Source organism: Pavona decussata, unplaced genomic scaffold (genome assembly GCF_977016875.1).
Source record: "Pavona decussata unplaced genomic scaffold, jaPavDecu1.1 SCAFFOLD_168, whole genome shotgun sequence".
Lineage (NCBI taxonomy): Eukaryota > Metazoa > Cnidaria > Anthozoa > Scleractinia > Agariciidae > Pavona > Pavona decussata.
The window spans coordinates 183,424-205,020 of NW_028145579.1; the positions used below are offsets into that span (position 1 = coordinate 183,424).

At 38.4% G+C, this 21,597-nt stretch overlaps 2 protein-coding genes across 3 annotated transcripts in view; both read left to right on the forward strand.

The window, feature by feature from the left end:
- Positions 1 to 1,478: 1,478 nt before the first annotated feature.
- On the forward strand, positions 1,479 to 12,919 carry LOC146464147 (uncharacterized). 2 transcript variants are annotated; one of them, XM_085130059.1, is made up of 5 exons: positions 1,479 to 1,559; positions 4,050 to 4,120; positions 10,222 to 10,278; positions 11,399 to 11,545; positions 12,661 to 12,919. In XM_085130059.1, the coding sequence occupies exons 2-5, from the start codon at positions 4,059 to 4,061 to the stop codon at positions 12,794 to 12,796; spliced, it is 402 nt and encodes a 133-aa protein (XP_084986185.1). In that variant the 5' UTR covers positions 1,479 to 1,559; positions 4,050 to 4,058; the 3' UTR covers positions 12,797 to 12,919. The 2 variants fall into 2 exon arrangements, with proteins under 2 accessions (XP_084986185.1, XP_084986184.1); XM_085130058.1 differs by lacking the exon at positions 1,479 to 1,559 and having other exon boundaries at positions 3,964 to 4,120.
- Positions 12,920 to 21,110: 8,191 nt separating this feature from the next.
- The window catches only part of LOC146464148 (gamma-aminobutyric acid type B receptor subunit 1-like), a 47,897-nt gene continuing 47,410 nt past the window's right edge, over positions 21,111 to 21,597 (forward strand). The window contains exon 1 of the mRNA XM_085130066.1: positions 21,111 to 21,328. The gene's annotated coding sequence lies outside the window, so the exon portion shown is untranslated. The remainder of the gene's footprint in view (positions 21,329 to 21,597) is intronic.

Consider the following 21,597-nt stretch of genomic DNA (forward strand, 5'->3'; position numbering starts at 1 on the left):
AAAGTTCTTAAGATGTTCTAAAGTTTCATTTTATAGTATTTCAATAAATGTATGCAGACGTGACCAAGACACCTATTATTTGGGTTAATTGGGCAATATAGACTGAATTTTTTCATGTATTATCTTATCCGTATTTATACTGTTCATTTTAAAATATTTGGTTTGAAAGAGTGTATTACGTATTCAAAAATGGAAAAATATTAATTTGAATGGTCGTTAAAGGGGACATGTCCCGGGAAGTTTTTGACTTTTTTTGGAGTGAAATGGTGCAACGATATGATATAGATAAGTGGTAGTGTATGGAATCCAAGGTCGTGTGTTTTAGTGCATACAAGTTTTCCATTGTAGCTAATACCTAGAATGCGCTGACGTCGCTATTGTTGGTAATTCTTATTTTGTATCATTGTAAATGTTAAAAACGCAGGTAGAATTATTGTAATGTAGAAGCGTGTCTTGTAATTTCAAGAGATGTATGGCCGTTCGTGATTAAAGCATCAAAAAAAAACTGATAAGAAAGAAAATATGAAATGTGGGCATCGGTGGTCGAGTGAAAATGAATGTTTGGTTTATCAACAGAGTTGATAAGATAATTTAGCTACCAAAAAGAGGTTCGAGTGCTGATGTTTCGAGCGTTAGCCCGCCTTTCGTGAGAGCGACTCCTCTGACGAAGCGCTAACGCTCGAGATGGTCGACAATCGGATCTCTCAGTACAGCAGCCCTTAATTACCTTATCAACCCTGCCAATAAAACGGAATATTCACCAATATCTTAGGCTAGTTACAAAATAATCCTAACTCCCAGAGACACAAATCAATGAACTCATGGCATAAAAGAAACAACCCATCATGATCTATTGTAGAATATTCTGGAGTCAAATTACAATCCATTCGGACCCTGTCCTTGGCTATGGCCAGAGACACTCGTGACAGTTTTACCTGGAATTTGTTACAAACCTTTAGCAAATAATATCTTATACAAAGACATTCGCTTCGCGCGTTTTCCAAATGATGCGACTTTCCGTGACACCTTTAATTCAGGTGTTACTGAAACAATAACTTTCGGCATAATTTTGCTACAGGAGTGACACACACCGTCCCACGTTCCGAATGCATTGCGAAGGAGTGAGTTAGCTCAATCATCGAGTTGTCAATAACCATTTTCAGCAATATTTTAAAATAACGAGGCACATTTCATACTTGAGGCATTGAACAATTGTTTCTCGGTTCATAGTCAGTCATTTAGAAAATATGACCAAACTTGGCAAACAAAAATTACCAATTCACAAAGGCAGGCACCGACAGTAAAAATATTTCTCGACTCCTGGAAACGGTAGAAAGCAGTACCAATAATATTGTAGAACCTGAACAATACACATTGTTTTGATATTTCAGTCAATCAATTTTTGGTACAAGGCGGATAGTTGTCCAGTGGGGTCGTTTAAAACAAACAGAGGTCAATGCTCTTGTGTAGTAAAATCTTCCTTTCAATAGAGGTGTTGTGAAAGCAGGATAAAGAAAGATCGATTTTGCTCTATCAGGCAAGAATTTCGTGTTTCTGTGGTAGGTAGTAAGGGACTTAACCTCTTAAGACCGATTTAGACGGTACAACTTTTGCTTACGCCTGTCGCATGCGATTTCTAGAGCGCGCGCTGCTCGCGTCATGCAAAAAATCGTACACAACTCTCGTCACTCAACATTGCCTATACCTACAATTGTCGTAGGATTTTTTAAAACATGTTTTAAAATCCTACGACAGTCCTGACGTGTAAATCGCCCTTTGAATTCCCGTTTCAAGTCTTTTATATTGCTTTTAATTATTTTAACCCTTCCAATAAACGTACGTATGTTAATATATGTATGTAATTCCAATTTAATGATGTTTATAGGTATACGAAGGCTACGAACTAAGATATAGGTGACTATAAATGATCAAAGAATATGATAAAGACGGACTTAAAGTGACTCCATACAGTTATTTGGCGCGCGGCAAGTGGGGACTAAAATGGCGCGAGCGCGCGCAGTTTTCTGACTGATACGGGAATTTTCATTATGGTGGCGCACGGAACAAGGCCAGTTTTAGGCTGGAAAGTAGGACTATTTTAACGGGTTTTCCATGGCTCAATGTTAGGATTTAGCTGGTTTTTGTACTCCAAAAATCATAGGGAGAATTATACATGGACAACTTCAATAAATGGCAAAGACGAAAATTGCAGAAATTGGCCAAACGTATGTATAGAATTTCTTTTTTGACTTTACGAGGAGATACTTTGGAGATTCTCTCTTTTTTGCACAAAAATAAGATTTGGACAAACCCGTTTTGAAACTAGCTTGGAGTGAAGGGATCAACAGATGTATAATCCGCTGGTATTTTTAGACACTCGAAGAGAAATTTCGTGTCTCCAAGCGCCCATGCAATGTTCTGTTTATTGTATAAACAACAATGAAATACCAGATTATTGCAAAACGCGCGATATATTATGTACCGTAACCACAGCAACGGTGATCTTTCCACGTGTGAAGATATCATGTTTTCGCCCGAAAACTCACCTGGTATTTCATTGGCGTTTATATAATAAATATATAAATATACCTTCATGCATTTTTCAGGTAACTTCAAAGCGAAAAACTAATAATGGTTAATCGGTGAATTTCTGAATGTTAATTTTCAACCTTTTTTCTCATCTAAAGGATATATTAAATCCTCCCTATTCCTAAACGGCGGAACTTACGACTTTTTTTTTTCTCTGTTACCAAATATACAGTTGATCAGAAGCGATTTGCTCATGCAGAAACAAGCAAAAATTATAGTAAAGATGTTTCGGAATCATCATGACGCCATTATCAAGACTAACTTACAAATTGTGCGGGGTGTAAAATACATCGGTTTAAGCTTAAAAAATTAGCATAAAAACAAAAGAACCTAAACAACACAAAAACTAATTATTCGCGGGGCGGTATACATAGGGCAGATTGAGTTTCTGTAAAATTTTATCCATTTTCGATAAAAAAATATCGGACCAATATTTCAGTTTCCAGAAGATTTTTTTTCCCGAAAACTGTATTTTTAAGCAAAAAATATAGTATAAGGACGATTCGGCAACATCTTGTCGCCATTATCAAGACTAACTAAAAAAATTATGCAGGATGTAAAATATATCGGTCTAAGCTTCAAAAATTAGCATAGAAAACAGAGGAACCTAAATGGAGTCCTAAACAACACAAAAATGGGATGAGAAAATAATGCAAAACAAAATTAACAGCAAAGAAAAATAAGGCAAAATCTTTAGCGCTAATAGACTCAAGTTTCAACCAACTTTGAGCCTGCAAACTGAATCTATGTTTGCTTAATTAAAGAATTTTTATGTCCATTTTAAGAAAAAATATGTAACCAAACTTTCACGGAACATCAAACTTCCACCATAAAATTTCAAGTGGCTAGCTTGCTGATAGACCAGGGTCGCAAATTGGTGCTAATACTTGTTAAACCATGTTTAAATGAGATAAAAATCCACCTTACTGCCCATGTGGCTCAGGGCGGTAATTATAACACAGTTTGCTATGTTAATGAGAAACGAAATTAAATCCTCCTGATCGGTTGTTCTTCCCAATCAACTACCCTTGAAGCCCCAGTGCTCTCATTCTCTTGCGATATATCGACACTGAATGAAGATACACTTCATGAGAATAAGGCAAATAATCAGCTAAGGTAAACTGTTTTGGCTGATGAGTTGAGCTATTTCCAACTTACAGTGCGAAATATGCAGAAGACAAGTGGAGAGAATTGAAGGCTTGTTGATATTGCAGGGTTGAATTAATACAAAAAAAGTGAAACCCACTTTCTATGCGAAGTTCGACTCGTTGCAGCCTTTTTTACGATGAAACACGCAAAAATATACCAAAAGCTTAAAGCTGCCGTCTCAAGCAAACTTGTTAACGTGTATCTCTTGAACAAGACCATAACCAGTGGCATAACGCAGGGGCGAATCGAACATGACAGCCAGTCCATTCATATAAAAATCGTAATGGACATATTTTATTTGTCATTCGCAGGTATTAAAGATGAAGTTTCATTTTGGCATCCTGGTTATTGTCCTCGCACTGTTGATGCTTCCTGATACTGGGTATGAGACTAAGTTCTAGTTGTTATCAGTTATGTTTATTTGTGATGTCTAGTTGTTATCAGTTCTCGGTAAAATATAACTTAATGACAGGGTTTCTCTCACATCTTATCTATTTATTATTATTTTTTTTTTATTCAATGAATTCGTCACTGAGGATATTATATAATAGAAATACAATAAAAATGCAGTAAAAATACAGGCTATGACGGGGGAAAGAAACAGAACTTGCGTCCCTATCGCAATCTGACCCCCTATTACTACAAGAAAAAGCTACAATCGTAAGTAAATAAACAATCGTAAGTAAATCCTGAACAATCATAAGAAAATAAAAGATGTTGTAGCAAGCAACCTTGCACTCTATCTTGGATGACTATAGGATACAAGCTTAGGTTTTTTTAAGTAGATAGTAATTAAGGTAGTCCTGAAAATGGGGAGTGAATTAGTTGCTTTAGTGCAAAGAAGGCAACGAGTTCCACAATTCAGCAGTGCTAATGAAAAAAGATCAGACACTTTGTGGTGTTGAAAATTTTCACTCTAAGAGGTATCTCTAGCCTAAATATCATGGCGAAAAGAGTAATATGCACACACTCTATTTTATATATAACGACGTATAATGTTGGGGCTGGGGCTGAACGTTCTTAATTTTTTTTTTTTTGGCAATTTCAGCCTGAAAAGTTCTTAAGATGTTCTTAGGGACCGTTCATTTTTTATGAGCATGGGGGAGCTGGGGGCACGAGAAAAAAAAAATGGCACTAAAGGGGGGGGGGGGGGGCTACCAAAAAAAATTGAGTGAAAGGGGGGGGGGGGGTCACCAGCAATAATTGGTTAGTAGGGGAAATTGAAAGTGGCTCAACACAAAAACAGATGAAGAAATTAAATATTATTTCAATTTTATTTAATACGATTTTCCTAACTACTTTTAATTTGTTTTACATACTGAGGTCGAAATCTGCATTTCATATTAACAACAACTGAGGAAATGAAGCATATCTGTTGGAAAAGCAATAATGAATATAAACTGAAGTAGACACCTATGTTTGTACAAGTTCAAATTAATATAAAAACGTAACAGTCTCACTATTGAATCATCCGTGGGGGAGCAGTTTAAGTGGTTGTACTCAGAACTATATCAGTAGATTGTTTAATGTTCTGTTTAATAGTACTCACTTTTATAAAGACTGTTGATTAGTAAATTATTTGAACCCAGGAGTATCAGTAGACTCAGTAGTATGCCTAGTGTGAACATCCAGATTAGTTTTTAGTAATAGAACTGTTGTTGGTGACTTCAGTTGACGGTAAATCTGAGCCGTAGGCCATCTTCAGAAAATTATCAGAAAAAAATAGCTTCTGCTTGGGGGGGGCCATGTGGAAAAAAATTGCATGCTGGGGAGGGGGGGGGGGGGGGTCATACAGTTTCGTAGTAGCAATTAACCAAATCCCACCAGCCCCCCCATGCTCATAAAAAATGAACGGTCCCTTAGTTATCTGTTACAGTATTTCAATAAATCTATGCGGACTTGACCAAGACACCTATTATTAGAGTTAAGAGTCATTGTCTGAGAAAACCAGGCAGAGGTGAAAGATGGGGGTCGGCCGATTTCCTTCAAACTTTCACCATTTAATGTCTGTCCGAAATGATAATGAATGATGCTATTTAGCAATTCTCTTGCTGTTGCGTTTCGTAGTTTGACCACCCCCCCCCCCCCCCTGGTTTTGACCCTTACTGACCCTGATGTCACGCAAAATATATGCAGAATTTGAAGCTAAATAAAATATATTTCGCGTCATTTCTGGGGACTTATATCGATTGCTTGTATTGTTTATCGTCTAAAAAACGTTGTTAAAGGAAAATATCCCGACTTAACATAAAACTTAATTTTTTATGGAATTTTGCAATTTCCTTGTGATCGCGAAAATGTCTTGGGCCAAATGTTAGGCAATTTCGAAACTGTTTTTCTCAGAGGTGCGGCGTTCCTTTCCAAAAATTTCTGGATATTTTTTAAGCCAAACATCTGTTCTCCCAAAATCAGCAAACTCTAACTTGAGCCATTAAAATGCGTTTGCATGAGCCACGCTCGAAGTCAAAGATGACTCCGTATTTTTGCTAATAAAGCTCCACAGCGGGTTTTTCTCAGTTTTTCTTTATTTCATCTTCTTCTTTTTTGGTTTTTTCTTTTCTGTTTTTGGATAAGCTCGATGAAACTATCCTAACTCTTCGAGGTAGAACTTCCCTGGAAGATTTAGTTGAGTGACGCTTTGGGCAGGAATAACATCAAATTGGTCTTAGCTCACACTTGATTTGATTATGCGTGACATGTCACGGTATTTGACAATTGCCAAACTTGATCACAAACAGAACACATTTCTCGCTCCTTTTTACATTTGCATTTTAAACTTGGTAACAACAAGCTTTCCCTGATACTAGATCAAGTCTTAGAGTCAGTCTGTTGTTGATAATTGTTAATTAAAATAAAAACAGCATCAAATACCAATGAAACTTGCCACGGCAAAAGAACCTCCGGTATGTTCGTTACATAACAGACAATTGAAAGAACAACAAATCTTTCTTCTGTGCTCTTTCTGGTCTGTGGATCCGCCTTGTGGCGCTGAAGGTGCTGGTTTGAAGATTTGTCCCTTGCTATCCTGTACACGAGATATTGAATCGCACTGGCTCGTCAGTCTTGGTTTGGGAAGAAAGCGTGGCGCGACGGGTTCAAAGATCTCCGAAGCCGATTTGATTCTCAACAGAGCAGGTAAATTTGATGTCCCTGAAGATGAGAACAGACAGACATCACAAGAACCTTACAACAGACTGGACCGGCCGAAAACAGACTATGTGTTGCCACCCAAGTTATAAGGGACAACGAAAGGGAAAAACACAAACCCAACGAGTAAATGGCAAGATGTCACAAGGCATTTTTGTGCTGCATAACGCTGTTGTTCCCATCGCTTCAGGTTTGTTTTATGTTAACTGACTGACTGCATACTAGACTCATTTAAATAATATAAACAACATACCATTTACGGCCGTGGGAACCGAACGCGAAGTTTCGGACATTTTTCTTGTTTACATTTGTTCCGCGGAGTCGCATTATGCCGCCTCAAATTAGTCGTATCACAGGACAACCAATCTTGACTTCCATGCTACACTATTGTATTTTAACAGCTTTTGGTTGGAATTTTGGAATAAAGGCAGGAAACATTCTGCCCCATTAAAGTGTTTCTCAATTATATATTAAATATTTCACATTCATCAGAAGAAACTAGTTTTGTTTTATACCAAAAATCATGATTCCTTGTAAAAAAAAAAAAAACTACAATGTATTTTGGGTATGAAATAAAACTAGTTTCTTCTGATGGATATGACATATTTAATATATATTTGAGAGACACTTTAATAAGGTAGAATGTCGCCCGCTTTTATTCCAAATTCCAAGCAAAAGCTGCTTTTAAACTATATCAAAATACAATAGCTAGCATGGAGGTTAAGATTGGTCTTCCTGTTTAAGGCGGCATTGCGACTCCGCGGAACAAATTTAAACAAAACAAATGTGCTAAGCTTCGCGACCCTTCGCGTTCGGTTCCCACGGCCGTAAATGGTATGTTGTTTATATTTTTTAAATGAGTCTAGTATGCAGTCAGTCAGTTAACATAACACGAACCTGAAGCGATGGGAACAACAGCGTTATGCAGCTCAAAAATGCCTTGTGACATCTTGCCATTTACTCGTCGAGTTTGTGTATTTAATGCACTTTCGTTGTCCCTTATAACTTGGGTGGCAACACATAGTCCGTTATCGGCCGGTCTAGTCTGTTGTAAGGTTCTTGTGATGTCTGGGGCAAACAGTCATTCCTCCTTCTCATCTTCAGGGACATCAAATTTACCTGCTCTGTTGAGAATCAAATCGACTTCGGCGGAGATCTTTAAACCCGTCGCGCCACGCTTTCTTCCCAAACCAAGACTGACGAGCCAGTGCGATTCAATGTCTCGTGTACAGGATATCAAGGGACAAATCTTCAAACCAACACCTTCAGCGCCACAAGGCGGATCCACAGACCAGAAAGAGCACAGAAGAAAGATTTGTTGTTCTTTCGATTGTCTGTTATGTAACGAACATACCGGAGGTTCTTTTGCCGTGGCAAGTTTCACAGGTATTTGATGCTGTTTTTATTTTAATTAACAATTATTAACGACAGACTGACTCCAAGACTTAATATAGTTTCAGGGAAATGCTTGTTGTTACCAAGTTTAAAATGCAAATGTAAAAAGGAGCGAGAAATGTGTTCTGTTTGTGATCAAGTTTGGCAATTGTCAAATACCGTGACATGTCACGCATAATCAAATCAAGTGTGAGCTAAGACCAATTTGATGTTATTCCTGCCCAAAGCGTCACTCAACTAAATCTTCCAGGGAAGTTCTACCTCGAAGAGTTAGGATAGTTTCATCGAGCTTATCCAAAAGCAAAAAAAAAAAAAAACCAGAAAAGAAGAAGATGAAATAAAGAAAAACCGAGAAAAACCCGCTGTGGAACTTTATTAGCAAAAATACGGAGTCACCTTTGACTTCGAGCGTGGCTCATGCAAACGCATTTTAATGGCTCAAGTTAGAGTTTGCTGATTTTGGGAGAACAGATGTTTGGCTTAAAAAATATCCAGAAATTTTTGGAAAGGAACGCCGCACCTCTGAGAAAAACAGTTTCGAAATTGCCTAACATTTGGCCCAAGACATTTTCGCGATCACAAGGAAATTGCAAAATTCCATAAAAAATTAAGTTTTATGTTAAGTCGGGATATTTTCCTTTAACAACGTTTTTTAGACGATAAACAATACAAGCAATCGATATAAGTCCCCAGAAATGACGCGAAATATATTTTATTTAGCTTCAAATTCTGCATATATTTTGCGTGACATCAGGGTCAGTAAGGGTCAAAACCAGGGGGGGGGGGGGTGGTCAAACTACGAAACGCAACGACAAGAGAATTGCTAAATAGCATCATTCATTATCATTTCGGACAGACATTAAATGGTGAAAGTTTGAAGGAAATCGGCCGACCCCCATCTTTCACCTCTGCCTGGTTTTCTCAGACAATGACTCTTAATTGGACAACATAGACTAAATTTTTCATGTATTGTTTTGTCCATATTTATACTGTTAAATTCAAAAACATTTGGTCGGAATAAAAATGTTCTCTACTGACTCTCAGCCTGAGTAACGTTCTTAGTAGTTTTTGTTCTTAAATTTAATTTAATCTCAGCCTTACAAAGGCTGGTTTCCATATGATCGCGGATCGCAGATCGCAGATCGCAATAAGGTCTGCGATCGTCTGCGATCCTGCGATCGTGATCGCAGACGATCGCAGAAGATAGAACCATGTTCTATCTAAAGGCTGGTTTCCATATGATCGCGGATCGCAGATCGCAGATCGCAGATCGCAGATCGCAATAAGGTCTGCGATCGTCTGCGATCATATGGAAACTACTTCTGCGATCGTCTGCGATCCTGCGATCGCGATCGCAGACGATCGCAGAAGATAGAACCATGTTCTATCTAAAGGCTGGTTTCCATATGATCGCAGACCTTATTGCGATCTGCGATCTGCGATCGTCTGCGATCATATGGAAACTACTTCTGCGATCGTCTGCGATCCTGCGATCGCGATCGCAGACGATCGCAGAAGATAGAACCATGTTCTATCTAAAGGCTGGTTTCCATATGATCGCAAACGATCGCAGACCTTATTGCGATCTGCGATCCGCGATCATATGGAAACCAGCCTTTTAAAAAAGGTTCTTATGCAAAAAAAAAAAAAGTGTGTATGACATCAAGCCTAAATAGCAATATTAATGATTCGTGGCTGCAGCGGTTGCTTTCAGGTGTCTTAAGAAATTATTAATAACTAATTTTAGTTTTAGAATTTTTATAAAATATCCCCAGCAGTGATAAAAACCAACAGAGCTCCGTGGCGGGAGGAAAAAAAATCATCGCAACTTGTTCCATTCCAAGTGCAATTTTAGATACGTCCCTCAAATTCACAGAAATAACACACTAACACACTAGTAGCCTGTGATATTATAACACCTAATTATTGTGTTTCATACAGGAATTCTAAGCCACGGCGTCTAAGACGTTCTTCCTTTAAAGACTTTCTGCTGAAAAGGTAAGTCTTAATTTTTATTTATGTATTTCCAAATAAAATGGAATTGTTACTGACTGAGTTTATAACAGATATTTTATACTAAATTCGGTGATACCTACACTATAGTAAGTTAGTTTATTCAGACTTTGTGATTTCTTGTATGCCACTCATTGACGATCAAATCCTAGCAGTGTGCAAGATCGCTTTGTAAAATTAACCTAGTTTTTAACGGCCTAGCTCCCACGAGTGTCAGTGGAAGAGCATCCGAGCTAGCAATCGGATGGTCATAGGTTCGACTTCCTGTTGGAACAATTCGGAGTTTCTTTTTTCGAGTACGCCTGTGTCACTGACTGAAAAATATCTTCAACATCTCCCCAGACTGTTATGACGATGACACCACCAGAAAAACCTTTGACGAGGCTGGTCAACGGGGAGTTGAACCCATACGCATAGCGCATAGCGGTTGAGCTAAACATTTTCGATCTTTGTCGCGCTTTCTCGAGCTCGTTTCAAAGAAATTTCTGACACCAGCGCTTGTTTTTGCATAGAGACTTTAGTCTTTGCTCAGACAAATTGTTATGAAAATCCATGTGAAGCCAGCCGGAATGCGTAGGCAAAGTCAAGCAGTATGCAACGACATTTCAATAGATTTTACCGAAGACCTGGGTACAACACTTAACTGTCACAATAAACTAAGACAATCTGTGTTTTTTGTGGGTCTGTCTGTTATCAAATCATGGTGCGGCCTTAGAACGAAGAAGGTAGAGTGAGGTAACAAAATATCCTGGTCAGCATAGAATCTTGTAGGTGGAATTTGTGAACTGGTAATCAGAGGGCAAAAAATGGCCTTGCAAACCGGCACTCTAGCTGCTAAATTAAACTCGGCCGTTAGAGACGAGTAAAGTTACTGAAACACCAGGGAGACACTGCTTCAGATTGTTCAAGTAAGCAACATGTTCCAGTTTTGTGAAAGGGATTCATGAGTTGTACATCGTGACGTTTCACTTCCTTACTGCCAGGTTTTATCAAGCGCTGAGGTCGACCGATCACACTTTAAAATTGTCCACTTTGTGAGACAAACAGTTATTTTGTTTATTTTGCTCCAGTTTTTCAAAAACGATTTTATTGTTTTTGTTTACAGGAAATCTGGTTCACTGAATCCAAGATCCCCTGGATATGGGTATTATCGGCCATGTAGATGTCCAAGTCATTACGGTTACGGTTACGGTTTGCATGACGAAGGGAGTCCCGCCAAATCTTCTCCTTTGAGAGACATGTTATTCAAAAGGTATGCTTTCCCTCCATAGTGCGTTTCTTAGGGAAGCATGCTATTGAAAACTGAGTCAGAGTGTCAAATATCGACCGTTCCCCCTCCCCACGCTCTCCCGCAATTTAGCCATCCCGATTGGGGCACCAGTGGGTGTGGACGGGACAGGGGCTCCGCTGAAATTCACACAATTGGCTCTTTGAAAATTCGTTTTTACCTATTCCTGACTATAAATACGCACACACAGATGGAAAACAGGAATAATGTGACCGCTATGACCTTCCACCGTTTTTCAATAGATTGTCAGTCTTATCACGTAGCTCTGTAGGGAGATCTTATGTTGTTTTCCATTGGTCGGCGGCATGGCCTCGTTGACAACTGTTCTGATAAATGCAAATACTGTGGAAATCTTTGGAAGCCCAAAACTCTGCAGGGCTTGTTTTTGGGATCGTCCCATCTATTCAAATGAATTAAAATAGGGCATCTAAATTTATTACATGTCAACGAAATTTGACCGAAATGTTGATCGTCAGGCATTAATTCTCCAGAGACTCTCAGGTTTTTGTGAAATTCGTAAAGGCTTTCTTGTCCTAGCGAGTGAGACTCATTGAAATATACTCCATTGTCAACCTTTAGAACGAAACTGCTGCAGTGAGGTAGCAAAATATCCCGGTGAGCATAGAGTTTTTTAGGTAGAATTTGTAAACTTAAAATCAGAGGGCAAAAATGGCCTTGCAAACTGGGAACTGCTAGTATGTTGATAATAAGAGACGAGTAAAATTAGTGAAACACCTTAACAGGAGGACATTGCTTCAGATGGTTCAAGTAATCAACATGCTCCACTTTTGTGAAAAGGATCATTGGTCATCGTGGTCATGGAATAATATATAAGATAAAAATAATCGTTTGTCGCATAATCACTCATGCTGTAGATCGCAATGTTTCAACAGCTAACTGCTAGTTTTCTTCAGGCGTTGAGGTCGGCTGATCACGATTCAGTATTTGTACGTAGCAGTGGAACACACAAGCTTTGCGATCTACAACTTAAATGACCACTGAGGCAAACAAACAATTATTTTGTTCATTATGCTCCATTTTTTCAAAAGTTGAATTTATTGTTTGATTTTTTTTTACAGGAAATCTGGGTCATTGTATCCAAGATCTCCTGGATATGGATATGGATCCTCGTCGTTGTGTAATTGTCGTGGTTCTTCCGGTTACGGTTATGGTTTGCATGACGAGGGAAACAAGGCTCAAAAAAGTGATCCTTAGGCCCACAAAGGGGTCCGTGAAAAGCAAAATATAATGCCAATTTAGAATAGTTTTTCCGGGTAGATGGTTAAAGTAAAAGGCATTTAAAAGAGGAAAATAAAAACAATGCTTCCGGGTTAACATGATTGCGTTGTTGTTTTCACGTCTTAAACCACAGTTTCCCTCCGGGGGTTTGGGGGGGGGGGGGGAGATTTCGGATTGCCCTCCTCACTCACTGTCTCGTCACTGTGAAAAGAAATATCCATTACAACAAAGAAACAAAGATTTTCGCCGATACTAATTTTTAGGTTTCTTTATCTCGACATAAAAAGCAAGACGAGGAAGCTCAGGTTTTCGATTTTGGCCAATTTACTGATAAAATTGCGTAGTTTCTTCTTGTCCTTTATGTCATTTTGTGTAAGATTTCAGGGAGAGCCTTAGTAGGTATTGAAATGAATGAATATGTCGAATTGTTTATCTTTTTAAGTGGCAGTTTCTGTAACAACCTTCCCTTTTTTCAGGGTAGATAAACAGGGTCTGGAAAGGGGGGGGGGGGGGGGGGGGGTCTTGATCCCGCATTCCCGCTCCTTTTTCACAAGAATCCGGAATCCCGCACTTTTTTCCACTGCTATCCCGAATACCGTTTTTTTTCTTTCCCCAAAAAAATACATTAAAAAATCATTTCCGCAAGAGCCAATCGTAAGATTGGATGTACGGATCGACCCTTTCGATTGATAATTTGAATTTAAGCGTGTTTTAACGTTACTGTAAAAAAAAAAAAAAGAAATAGCTTTTCATACTTTAGTATGACGAAAGAGCACGATGTGATAGCGTGATGGGTCGTCCAGTACGCGTAGGTCCTGTGTCAATACCACCATCGAGCGCCTTATGCACTCGCGCGATTGAAATGTCGTGGCTTTTCCCCAAGCCTTTGCTCAGCGCAATATCCACGAGGCTAGTAAAATCACGAAGGTGGTGCTTAAAAATGTTTTATACTTCACGATTCACTGTTGAGATTGGCAAATTAAATTTCTCTTTATAAATCGGTTGCCCAGAAGTTTGTCCAGACTCTGTTGTGAGATAAAAGGGCACCAAAACTCGAAATGTCTTAAGGGGGTCCACGCTGTTCGCTGTCATTGCTTCCGATGATCTGATGGTTGAACCATGCGCGTTCGAGGTTCGTGCAGAGTTAACGATTAACCAATTGTGAAATGTTTAATTGTAAAATATTGTAAAAGATCATTAATGAATGAGTCTGTTGACAGACGTAACACCAGCCTACATGTATTACCGGAAACGTGCGGAAGGTAACTTTTGTAATAAGTTAATTGATATATGAGCCACTATAAGTTTCTTGGTTTTCACGATAGAGGGCAGATAATAAAAATCCCGCATCCCGTACCCATATTTTGGCGAATCCCGCTTCCTGGGGAGCAGTCAAATCCCGAAAGATATTTTGCCTTTTCCCGAATCCCGCACCGTATTTGGGTCAAATCCCGGATCCTGAGAATACCCTTCCAGACCCTGGATAAAGTTTGTTTAACATGGCGAGAATTGGAAATTGCAAAAATTGACGAACCCGCTGCTCGAAAACCAGAAAATTTCCTTATAATTCCTAAGTTAAGTGGTAAAACGCGTGTCTATTTTGATATGTTTTAATTTGGAAAATTCGCCAAATATTAATACGAAACCACTCATTTGATTGTTTTCTGAAAACATGGTAAAGTACCCTGTCTTTGCTGGCCCAAATTCGAATGACTATTTTCAACTAGAAAGAAAGTGCATTTTGCTGCACTCATAACATAACACCTCATTTAAAAAAATCATAACGTGTTGGTGTGAATAACGCGCGCGTAGTTGCAAAGGAAAACACCGACAACGCAAACTAATGAAGAGAAATTTAAAGAGAACTACTCGAACCGTAGTTCATTTTAAAGATTAGTTAATCTCACTGAATTGCCTTTTGAAAGCGGAATAATTTTTACAAACTCGCACTGTTTTGAATAAAAACATCCAAATTTGCTAAATTTTACTATTCTAAGTTAAACATACCTAGAACGTATAATAATGAAACTTTAAAACAATTTGCATACCTAAAATTAGTGGATTATCCAGTCTCAATTTTTTTGTCTTAAGCCTGGACCTAAGAGTTTGGTGGAAATGTAACGAAGATGGTTCTACTGAATTTTTCTATGCGTCAGGCCAAACAGACAGCAAAGGATAAGGGTCTTAAGTTCATCCCTTCAAATCTAATAACATAAGCTAGATCGGATAGCATCTGCAGGGAGGAATGTTTCTGTCAGTCTGATCAGCTGTCCACTTCCATTAAACTGGGGGATTAAGATGGTAAATTAATCTACCATAGGGAGTGCAAAGATCCAGTGCAGCTGAAATAGACGATCTCAAGATGTAGCATCTTAGCTCCGTCTGCTGAACAGGGTGAAAACACAAGTAGTGCACATAGTGTTGAAACCTCTGAGATAGTTTCGTAGAAGGTGCAGATTTTGAAATAGATCTTGACAGTTCAGATGAGGCACCTGACATAGAATTACTCGGACAAGAATTTAATACATCTGATAACTCAAACACGCACTATACATGTAGCCTATATAACGGTCCATAAGAACCATGCAAAGAAGTTGAAAAATACAGAAATAATTAACGTTCATTTCGTCTGTAAATGCCATCACAACTAGTTACGAAGTTTTACCTCTTTCTATGAGGTAAGCCCTTCTCGCTTTCCGTCGAGATCCGTTGATGATGGGTCGTTGCAATTCCAGAGAAATTGGTCTCATATCTTTAGCACAGTGACCCGACAAGTTGAAGTGTGTAGGAACTGCTGCTGTGGTATCGGAGTGGTTAGGATTGTTAGTAGCTTGTCCGTGATTTTTGATGTGTTCACGAAGCATACGTTTAGTTTCTCCCCTGTACTGCTTTTTACATCTCAGACAGTTAATCATGTAGGTAACATTACTTGATTTGCAAGTTATGCGTTTTTTGATTTGTCTCACTTCTCCTGTCATGCCGCTGGAATTGTAAACATGGTGTGAATTTGTGGCGTCACGGCAAACATAAATATATGTCATAGACACCGGCCGAGGGCACAGATTTTCCCTATACGGACCGGCCTAGGCCAGTGAATAATATGTTTATTTTATTTCTGTTTTTTTTTTTTTTTTAGCTTTTAAGAAGATAGAGGCGAATGGTTCTGCGAACAGTCTAAGCGCGTTACGTCGCACAATCACCCTCTAGTTAATTTTTGCTCATCAAGAAAGCCGTGCGTATAAACCTCAGAGAGAAAGGCTAAATTAACGATAAAACAGACTTTAAACATATCCCGGAGTAACATAAATATGAAAACAAAATTGATTTTTCATAGCAAGCAGTACAAAACTTTTTTCAACTTTCAACTTTCTTTTAATATTCGCATAATCAAGCGGCGAATATAAAATGTTGTTTTGATGAAAATGAAATCACACTTCAAATTTTTACATTCGCTTTTAACGAAAGCAGTGAAGAAAGACTTTCAGGGAAAAACACTCACACATCTTACTCTTTATATTTATATCTTCTTATTTTAAGTCAAGATTGTTACACATCAATGCTAAAATTAGAGAAATGTGTGCAAGAAGAATTTGTCAGAGTTTATGCCAAGGATACACTGCATGTGTTGCGAGGAGTTTGTTTGACTGTTTAAGCTAAGAATCAAATTTTCTCAGGAATTACACCCTTCATGACAAGAACTTAACGTAGCCCCAGAAAAAGCTGCCCATGCAAACTGAATTAAGAATGAGACTGTTCCAGCTTTTTCTGGGGCTACGTTAAGTTCTTGTCATGAAGGGTGTAATTCCTGACTCAGTTTGCATGGGCGATTTTGTCAGGAGTTACTTTTTTAATTCTTGTTGTGAACAGTCTAATTCCTAATTCATTCCATGGGCGGCTTTTTCTGGATTTAGTTTTCAATTGTTCAGGTTATGCTAGTCTTTGTGATCTGATTACTGTAGTTAATTTTGGGTGTGCCATGCTTGCAAGGGCGGCTGGTACACCATCGTAATATTCAAGGATTTCTTTTTCAGTACAGCTGATTAGCAATCATAGCTTGTTGTCTATCTTATTATGCTCTTGCCTGGGGTGGGGCAGCAGTGCACCTTTGGTGTCATTGCTTTTAGCGTTTTTCTTGGCCCGCACCTTTACTGGGCAAACATATAATAACAGAATTCATTCATGATTTGTTTGCTTCAATAAAAGCGAATATGGACCTATTGTCCATAGCCATATTGCTCCAACTTTGGTGTGTTTATTTTTGTTGCCCTGTAAACAGAGCTCAGGCAAGGGCAGAATTTATGGGTTCGGTTTGGGCGGAGAGAGAAAGACATAAATTTTCTTAAACAAAGTAAAATGGGACGAGATCAGAACTGAATAAAACTGTAAGGGATATTACTAATCTTAAGTCAAATGACGTGTCAACACTGCAAGAAAAACTGCAAAACAGCAAGCCAGCAACGTTTTGGCAACAAAATCAAATGAATACTCGACTCTTTGGAAAACAACCATTCCTTTTATTCCATTACTGAGTAAATTTTTTCGTTCGTTTTACAACGTTCAGTGAGCGAAATGTTTCACTTCAAGTGAAAAAATTCAACGTTTTGTCTTGCTAAAAAATTAGTTAAATGATTTCACTTCAAGATATCCAGCGTGTTGTTAACGTGACTGTGAGAAATCTCCGCTTCCATGTGGTGTACCGAACCGACAGCTGAAACGGCAAAATACTCTGTCTTTACGGCTGTCATTCGTCAGTCGCTGTCTTTTACATTGAACTTTGCTTATTCATCGCCTGCGTTTTCGTTTTCTTTCTCTCTCCCTTTCTCTTCTTTCCACGTTTGTCGACATATTCAAGGAGAACATGAATTTATAGATTTCTTCAAAATTTTCTGTTTGTTTTCTTAAAAGCAGCTGGCCACGCGCCACTTCCCGCCGTAGCAGGGTTACTTTGAGTGTGGCATTCACCCATAGAGGATTACATGGGCTGGCGGACATACGCACGTACGGACGGTCGGACAGTGACGTCATAACCGAACCAAAAGTTTTTAGGGACCGCGACCACTTTTTAGGCTAGAAATTACTCATATTCTTTTGTTTCCTGTTTCCGGTAAGCAACCACCCAACATAATCACGTATAATCGTTAGTAAATCATTACTCAAAAGTGACAAAAGTTCATTTTTTAATGACGCTGCCCCAGGACTGCTGACAGATAATAACAGTTTACAGACAGAGGAGATGGCTATAATTAGAGCTGAAGTTAAACGGGAATTGTTACAGTGATCTGTTTCAAAATGTTATACAAAGTTTCATCAGAGGAATGAATAGATGTGAAAAATCAAATAAATTAGTTTCTATTTTCTTCACCTAAGCTCATCATGATTTGCCTAATAGACCCATTCGACTAACGCAATGTTGTACTCAATTCAGATCCCCTGGGGTTAAGATTCTTTGTTTATTGCATTTGCATTATAATGTAGCATTCACATTTAAATGATATGGAAATACTTAGGACAAAACATTTTATGCCCAAAGGATTTGGGTACAACATTGCGTTAGCGGAATGGGTCTTTTTTAGCTGCTAAGGTAATATTTTTATGTGATTAACTAATCAATCCAGTGTTAGGCTTATTTTGATCTTTCACATAAGCGACCACTTTGTCGTGCCTTAAGGGTGGTCGCTTACGAGAGAGTCGACTGTATTAGGGGTAAGAGACGAGGGTTTAACAAATGCCTTAACATGCTTGTCAGCATGTTGAGAACCTGGTGTCGGTTTTATCGCCACATATCGCAAACTGTTCAAGAGCTGGTCACATTCATGTCAATTACATTTGTTTCATGCGTCAGCGTGCGTTCTTCGCAGCACGCGGGAACTTTGGAGGGCTCTAGCTTCTTGATTCTAGGGTTGACCAGAAGTTTTCCCAGTATTCACCCATCGGCAAAACGGTAATAAACAACCCCATGTTCAGTAAAAATACACAACTTACAGGGTAAAAAAAGGAACACCCCTTTTGTCTAAAATAGTTAAAGTTTCTAATTATTGAATAAAATACACTGGTTGCCATTTACATGTAAATGGCGAGGACATGTGTTTGTTTACGCAAGATTTACGCAGTTGGCGCGCCGGTTTCATCAATGGAAATAGAAAGAAAATAGACAACTAAAGCTTTTCTAAATGACAAATTTATTCAGATAAGTCTTTGTTCTAAGAAGCAAAGGTGTACAATTTTTAATCCGGGACGGTAAACGCGCAAGCGATTTGAAGAAACTGCAAGTCCATTTTGAAGTGATTTTATCGAAAAAAACAAAAAAAACAAAAACGAATCAGTCAATAAGAAAAGTATTTGAGTACCATTTTACAATCAAACCTGTAATTTCTTGTGAATTGGATTCCCACAAGTATTCGAACATTACCAAGAAAGTCCGTGGCTTAAATAATGATCTCAGATGTCCGCTTGCTTTTTGGCTGGATAAAACGACAATTAGTCCTTGAAACACAATTTCTTCGCCATTTATTACCGGATTTCCGCTGTGGAAACTGTCTAGTATCCCTCAGCAATTTTTCTTTCAGTTTATCGTTTCGAAAAGGTGTGTTTTCCCACTGAGAAAGGGACAATTGTGTCTGAAAATTAACAGTTTTGCGAGACACGATGACACGGGCCTTGCTTGTTCTCTTTTTTCCTTCTCTTAAGGGATTTTTTTTCGGGGAGTGGGGAGAGTTAAAAACTCCAATCCCAAAGCCTGTTGCCATCTGTAGTTAAACTTTTTGCTGAAGTTTTTCCCCGTCTTTGAATGCAAATGCCGAAGTCACTCACGGGCAAATTTTTCTTCTCGAAGCATTTGTTTGTAGACGTCATCAGCGTGCACAATGAGAATATGAAGCACGCTCGCGCAATAGGACATTTTCACTGTGGCGTCATTTGACTACAACTACCAGAATCCTTCAGTTTTTTGTTTTCTCATGCTAATTAGAGCTATTGTTTTTTGCTCTCCACTGGGATTACAAAATTTGAATTTGAAAAGGAAAACAAAATGAATTCTGGTAGTTGTAGTCAATTGACGCCATCATGAAAATGGCTATTGAATTTGATTACACGAATTTACTAGCTATGTTATAACTTCCGTTAGGATTTGGAGTGCTTTCTCGAAAACCTCTCTGTAGTAGTTGTCCTTTGCATTAAGCCTTACTTTTTGAGAGAAATGTTTCTTTAACTCCCTGTAGTTCAGCCTACGCCGCAACGTGGCCAGTTTCCTTTGTGCGTTAAAGAGAGCACTAACCCTTTGGTCGAATATGAGACGTACGACAGGCACACGACTGTTACCGTATCATCTGATGCTTCAAGGCAGAGAGTACGTTCTTTGCAATTTGCGAAATTTTACATTGGCTTTCAAATTGTACGGCTCATTTCCTCAATTGTACTCTTCCCCTTACGCCTGCTGTAAAAAAACAATATTAATTATTCAGTCTTTCCATGATTCTGCTCGGAAACGTCGATATTCTGTTATAAACTTAACACTAGGAGGTTATGATTCGATTTAAATTAGCACCGAAATTTATTAACCAGGTGGCTAGGTTTGCTATTGTAAAATTCTTCGCTGATTCTGGGCGTGATCGATGAATAATTTGTCTAAAGTCAGGCTGTTTCGAGTATTCATCATTTCCTAGCGGGATTTCAAGTGAAATTTCAAGTTTCTGTACTGCAGGGTTAAGTCTTCATTATTTTTTACATCGGAATCAACAGAAACAGCAATTACTGCCAAAAAAAAAGTCCTTTTAAGTTTTTCTGTGTTGCATTTATTTAAGATGTTAAAGAGCTACATACGCTTTTTTCTCGCATTTCGAGCTTTTCTTGTCAAGAGATTCGACAGCTGCCAACTTTTAATTAAACGTTCTTTTTTGGCTCCTGTGAAGTCTAATCAACGCAAGCCGTTCCTGGGCGCAAACCTGACGTCTCAATGAATTATTCATGCAGGGGTAGCGTAATCATGAATGCAGAGTGCTTTGGGTCGTGGTAAAAACAACTTGAGAATTGTTAAGAAAATCTTACGTAGGCCAAAGTAAATTGACACAAACGTCATTTAATGACTTTCTTACTGACTAAGACTGACTGTTGTCTGATAAATTTCCTATATTCGACCTCCTATTCCACTCTATTGGCACTGGGTGTCAAAACAATATAAACCAAGCAATCATACACGCCTTGAATTGGACACGCAATCCATTTTAAGTCGAATGTGCAAATAACCACACTTTTTGCTTTCAATAGTGGCTTGCTAATTATTGAAAACATTGTTTATTTTTATGATCAATTCGAAGAAAAACCACGGGCTCTTTGTTGATTTCTATGCCCTTAATTCAACGATCAAATGTAAACATAAATATTTCAGACGATTGGTTTTCTTTGTTGTACCGCTTGCGTGATATATTTTGTCTCTATACTGCTACTTATATCATAAAGGTTGGAACGTGATGATGGAACAGAAGCAGCTGTCTCACGCAGAAGCGGCCGCTGGTAAGTGAAACTGCCTTTATATTAGAATAGGGTATTTCGTTATCAATCTTGTTCTCTCTCGTTGGTTTTTGTGTGGATCAAAAATTTCTCAGTGTTTTTTGATAACTCCAATTGCAATGTTAGTTTTAAAGCTTTTTGAAGTACAAAGAATTCGAATTTGCTGCTTGCCATTAAATTCTTAAATTCGGATTTAAACTTAGAAATTGCTTGCCATGCAATTGAATGAGAATTTCACAGAAGCTAGCCTTTTAGATATTTTGAACCATTAC

Coding starts and splice junctions, on each gene's coding strand:
- LOC146464147 (XM_085130059.1), top strand. CDS start 4,059: ATGAAGTTTCATTTTGGCATCCTGGTTATTGTCCTCGCACTGTTGATG. Junction 4,121..10,221: donor TTGATGCTTCCTGATACTGG/GTATGAGACTAA, acceptor TGTTTCATACAG/GAATTCTAAGCCACGGCGTC. Junction 11,546..12,660: donor AGAGACATGTTATTCAAAAG/GTATGCTTTCCC, acceptor TTTTTTTTACAG/GAAATCTGGGTCATTGTATC.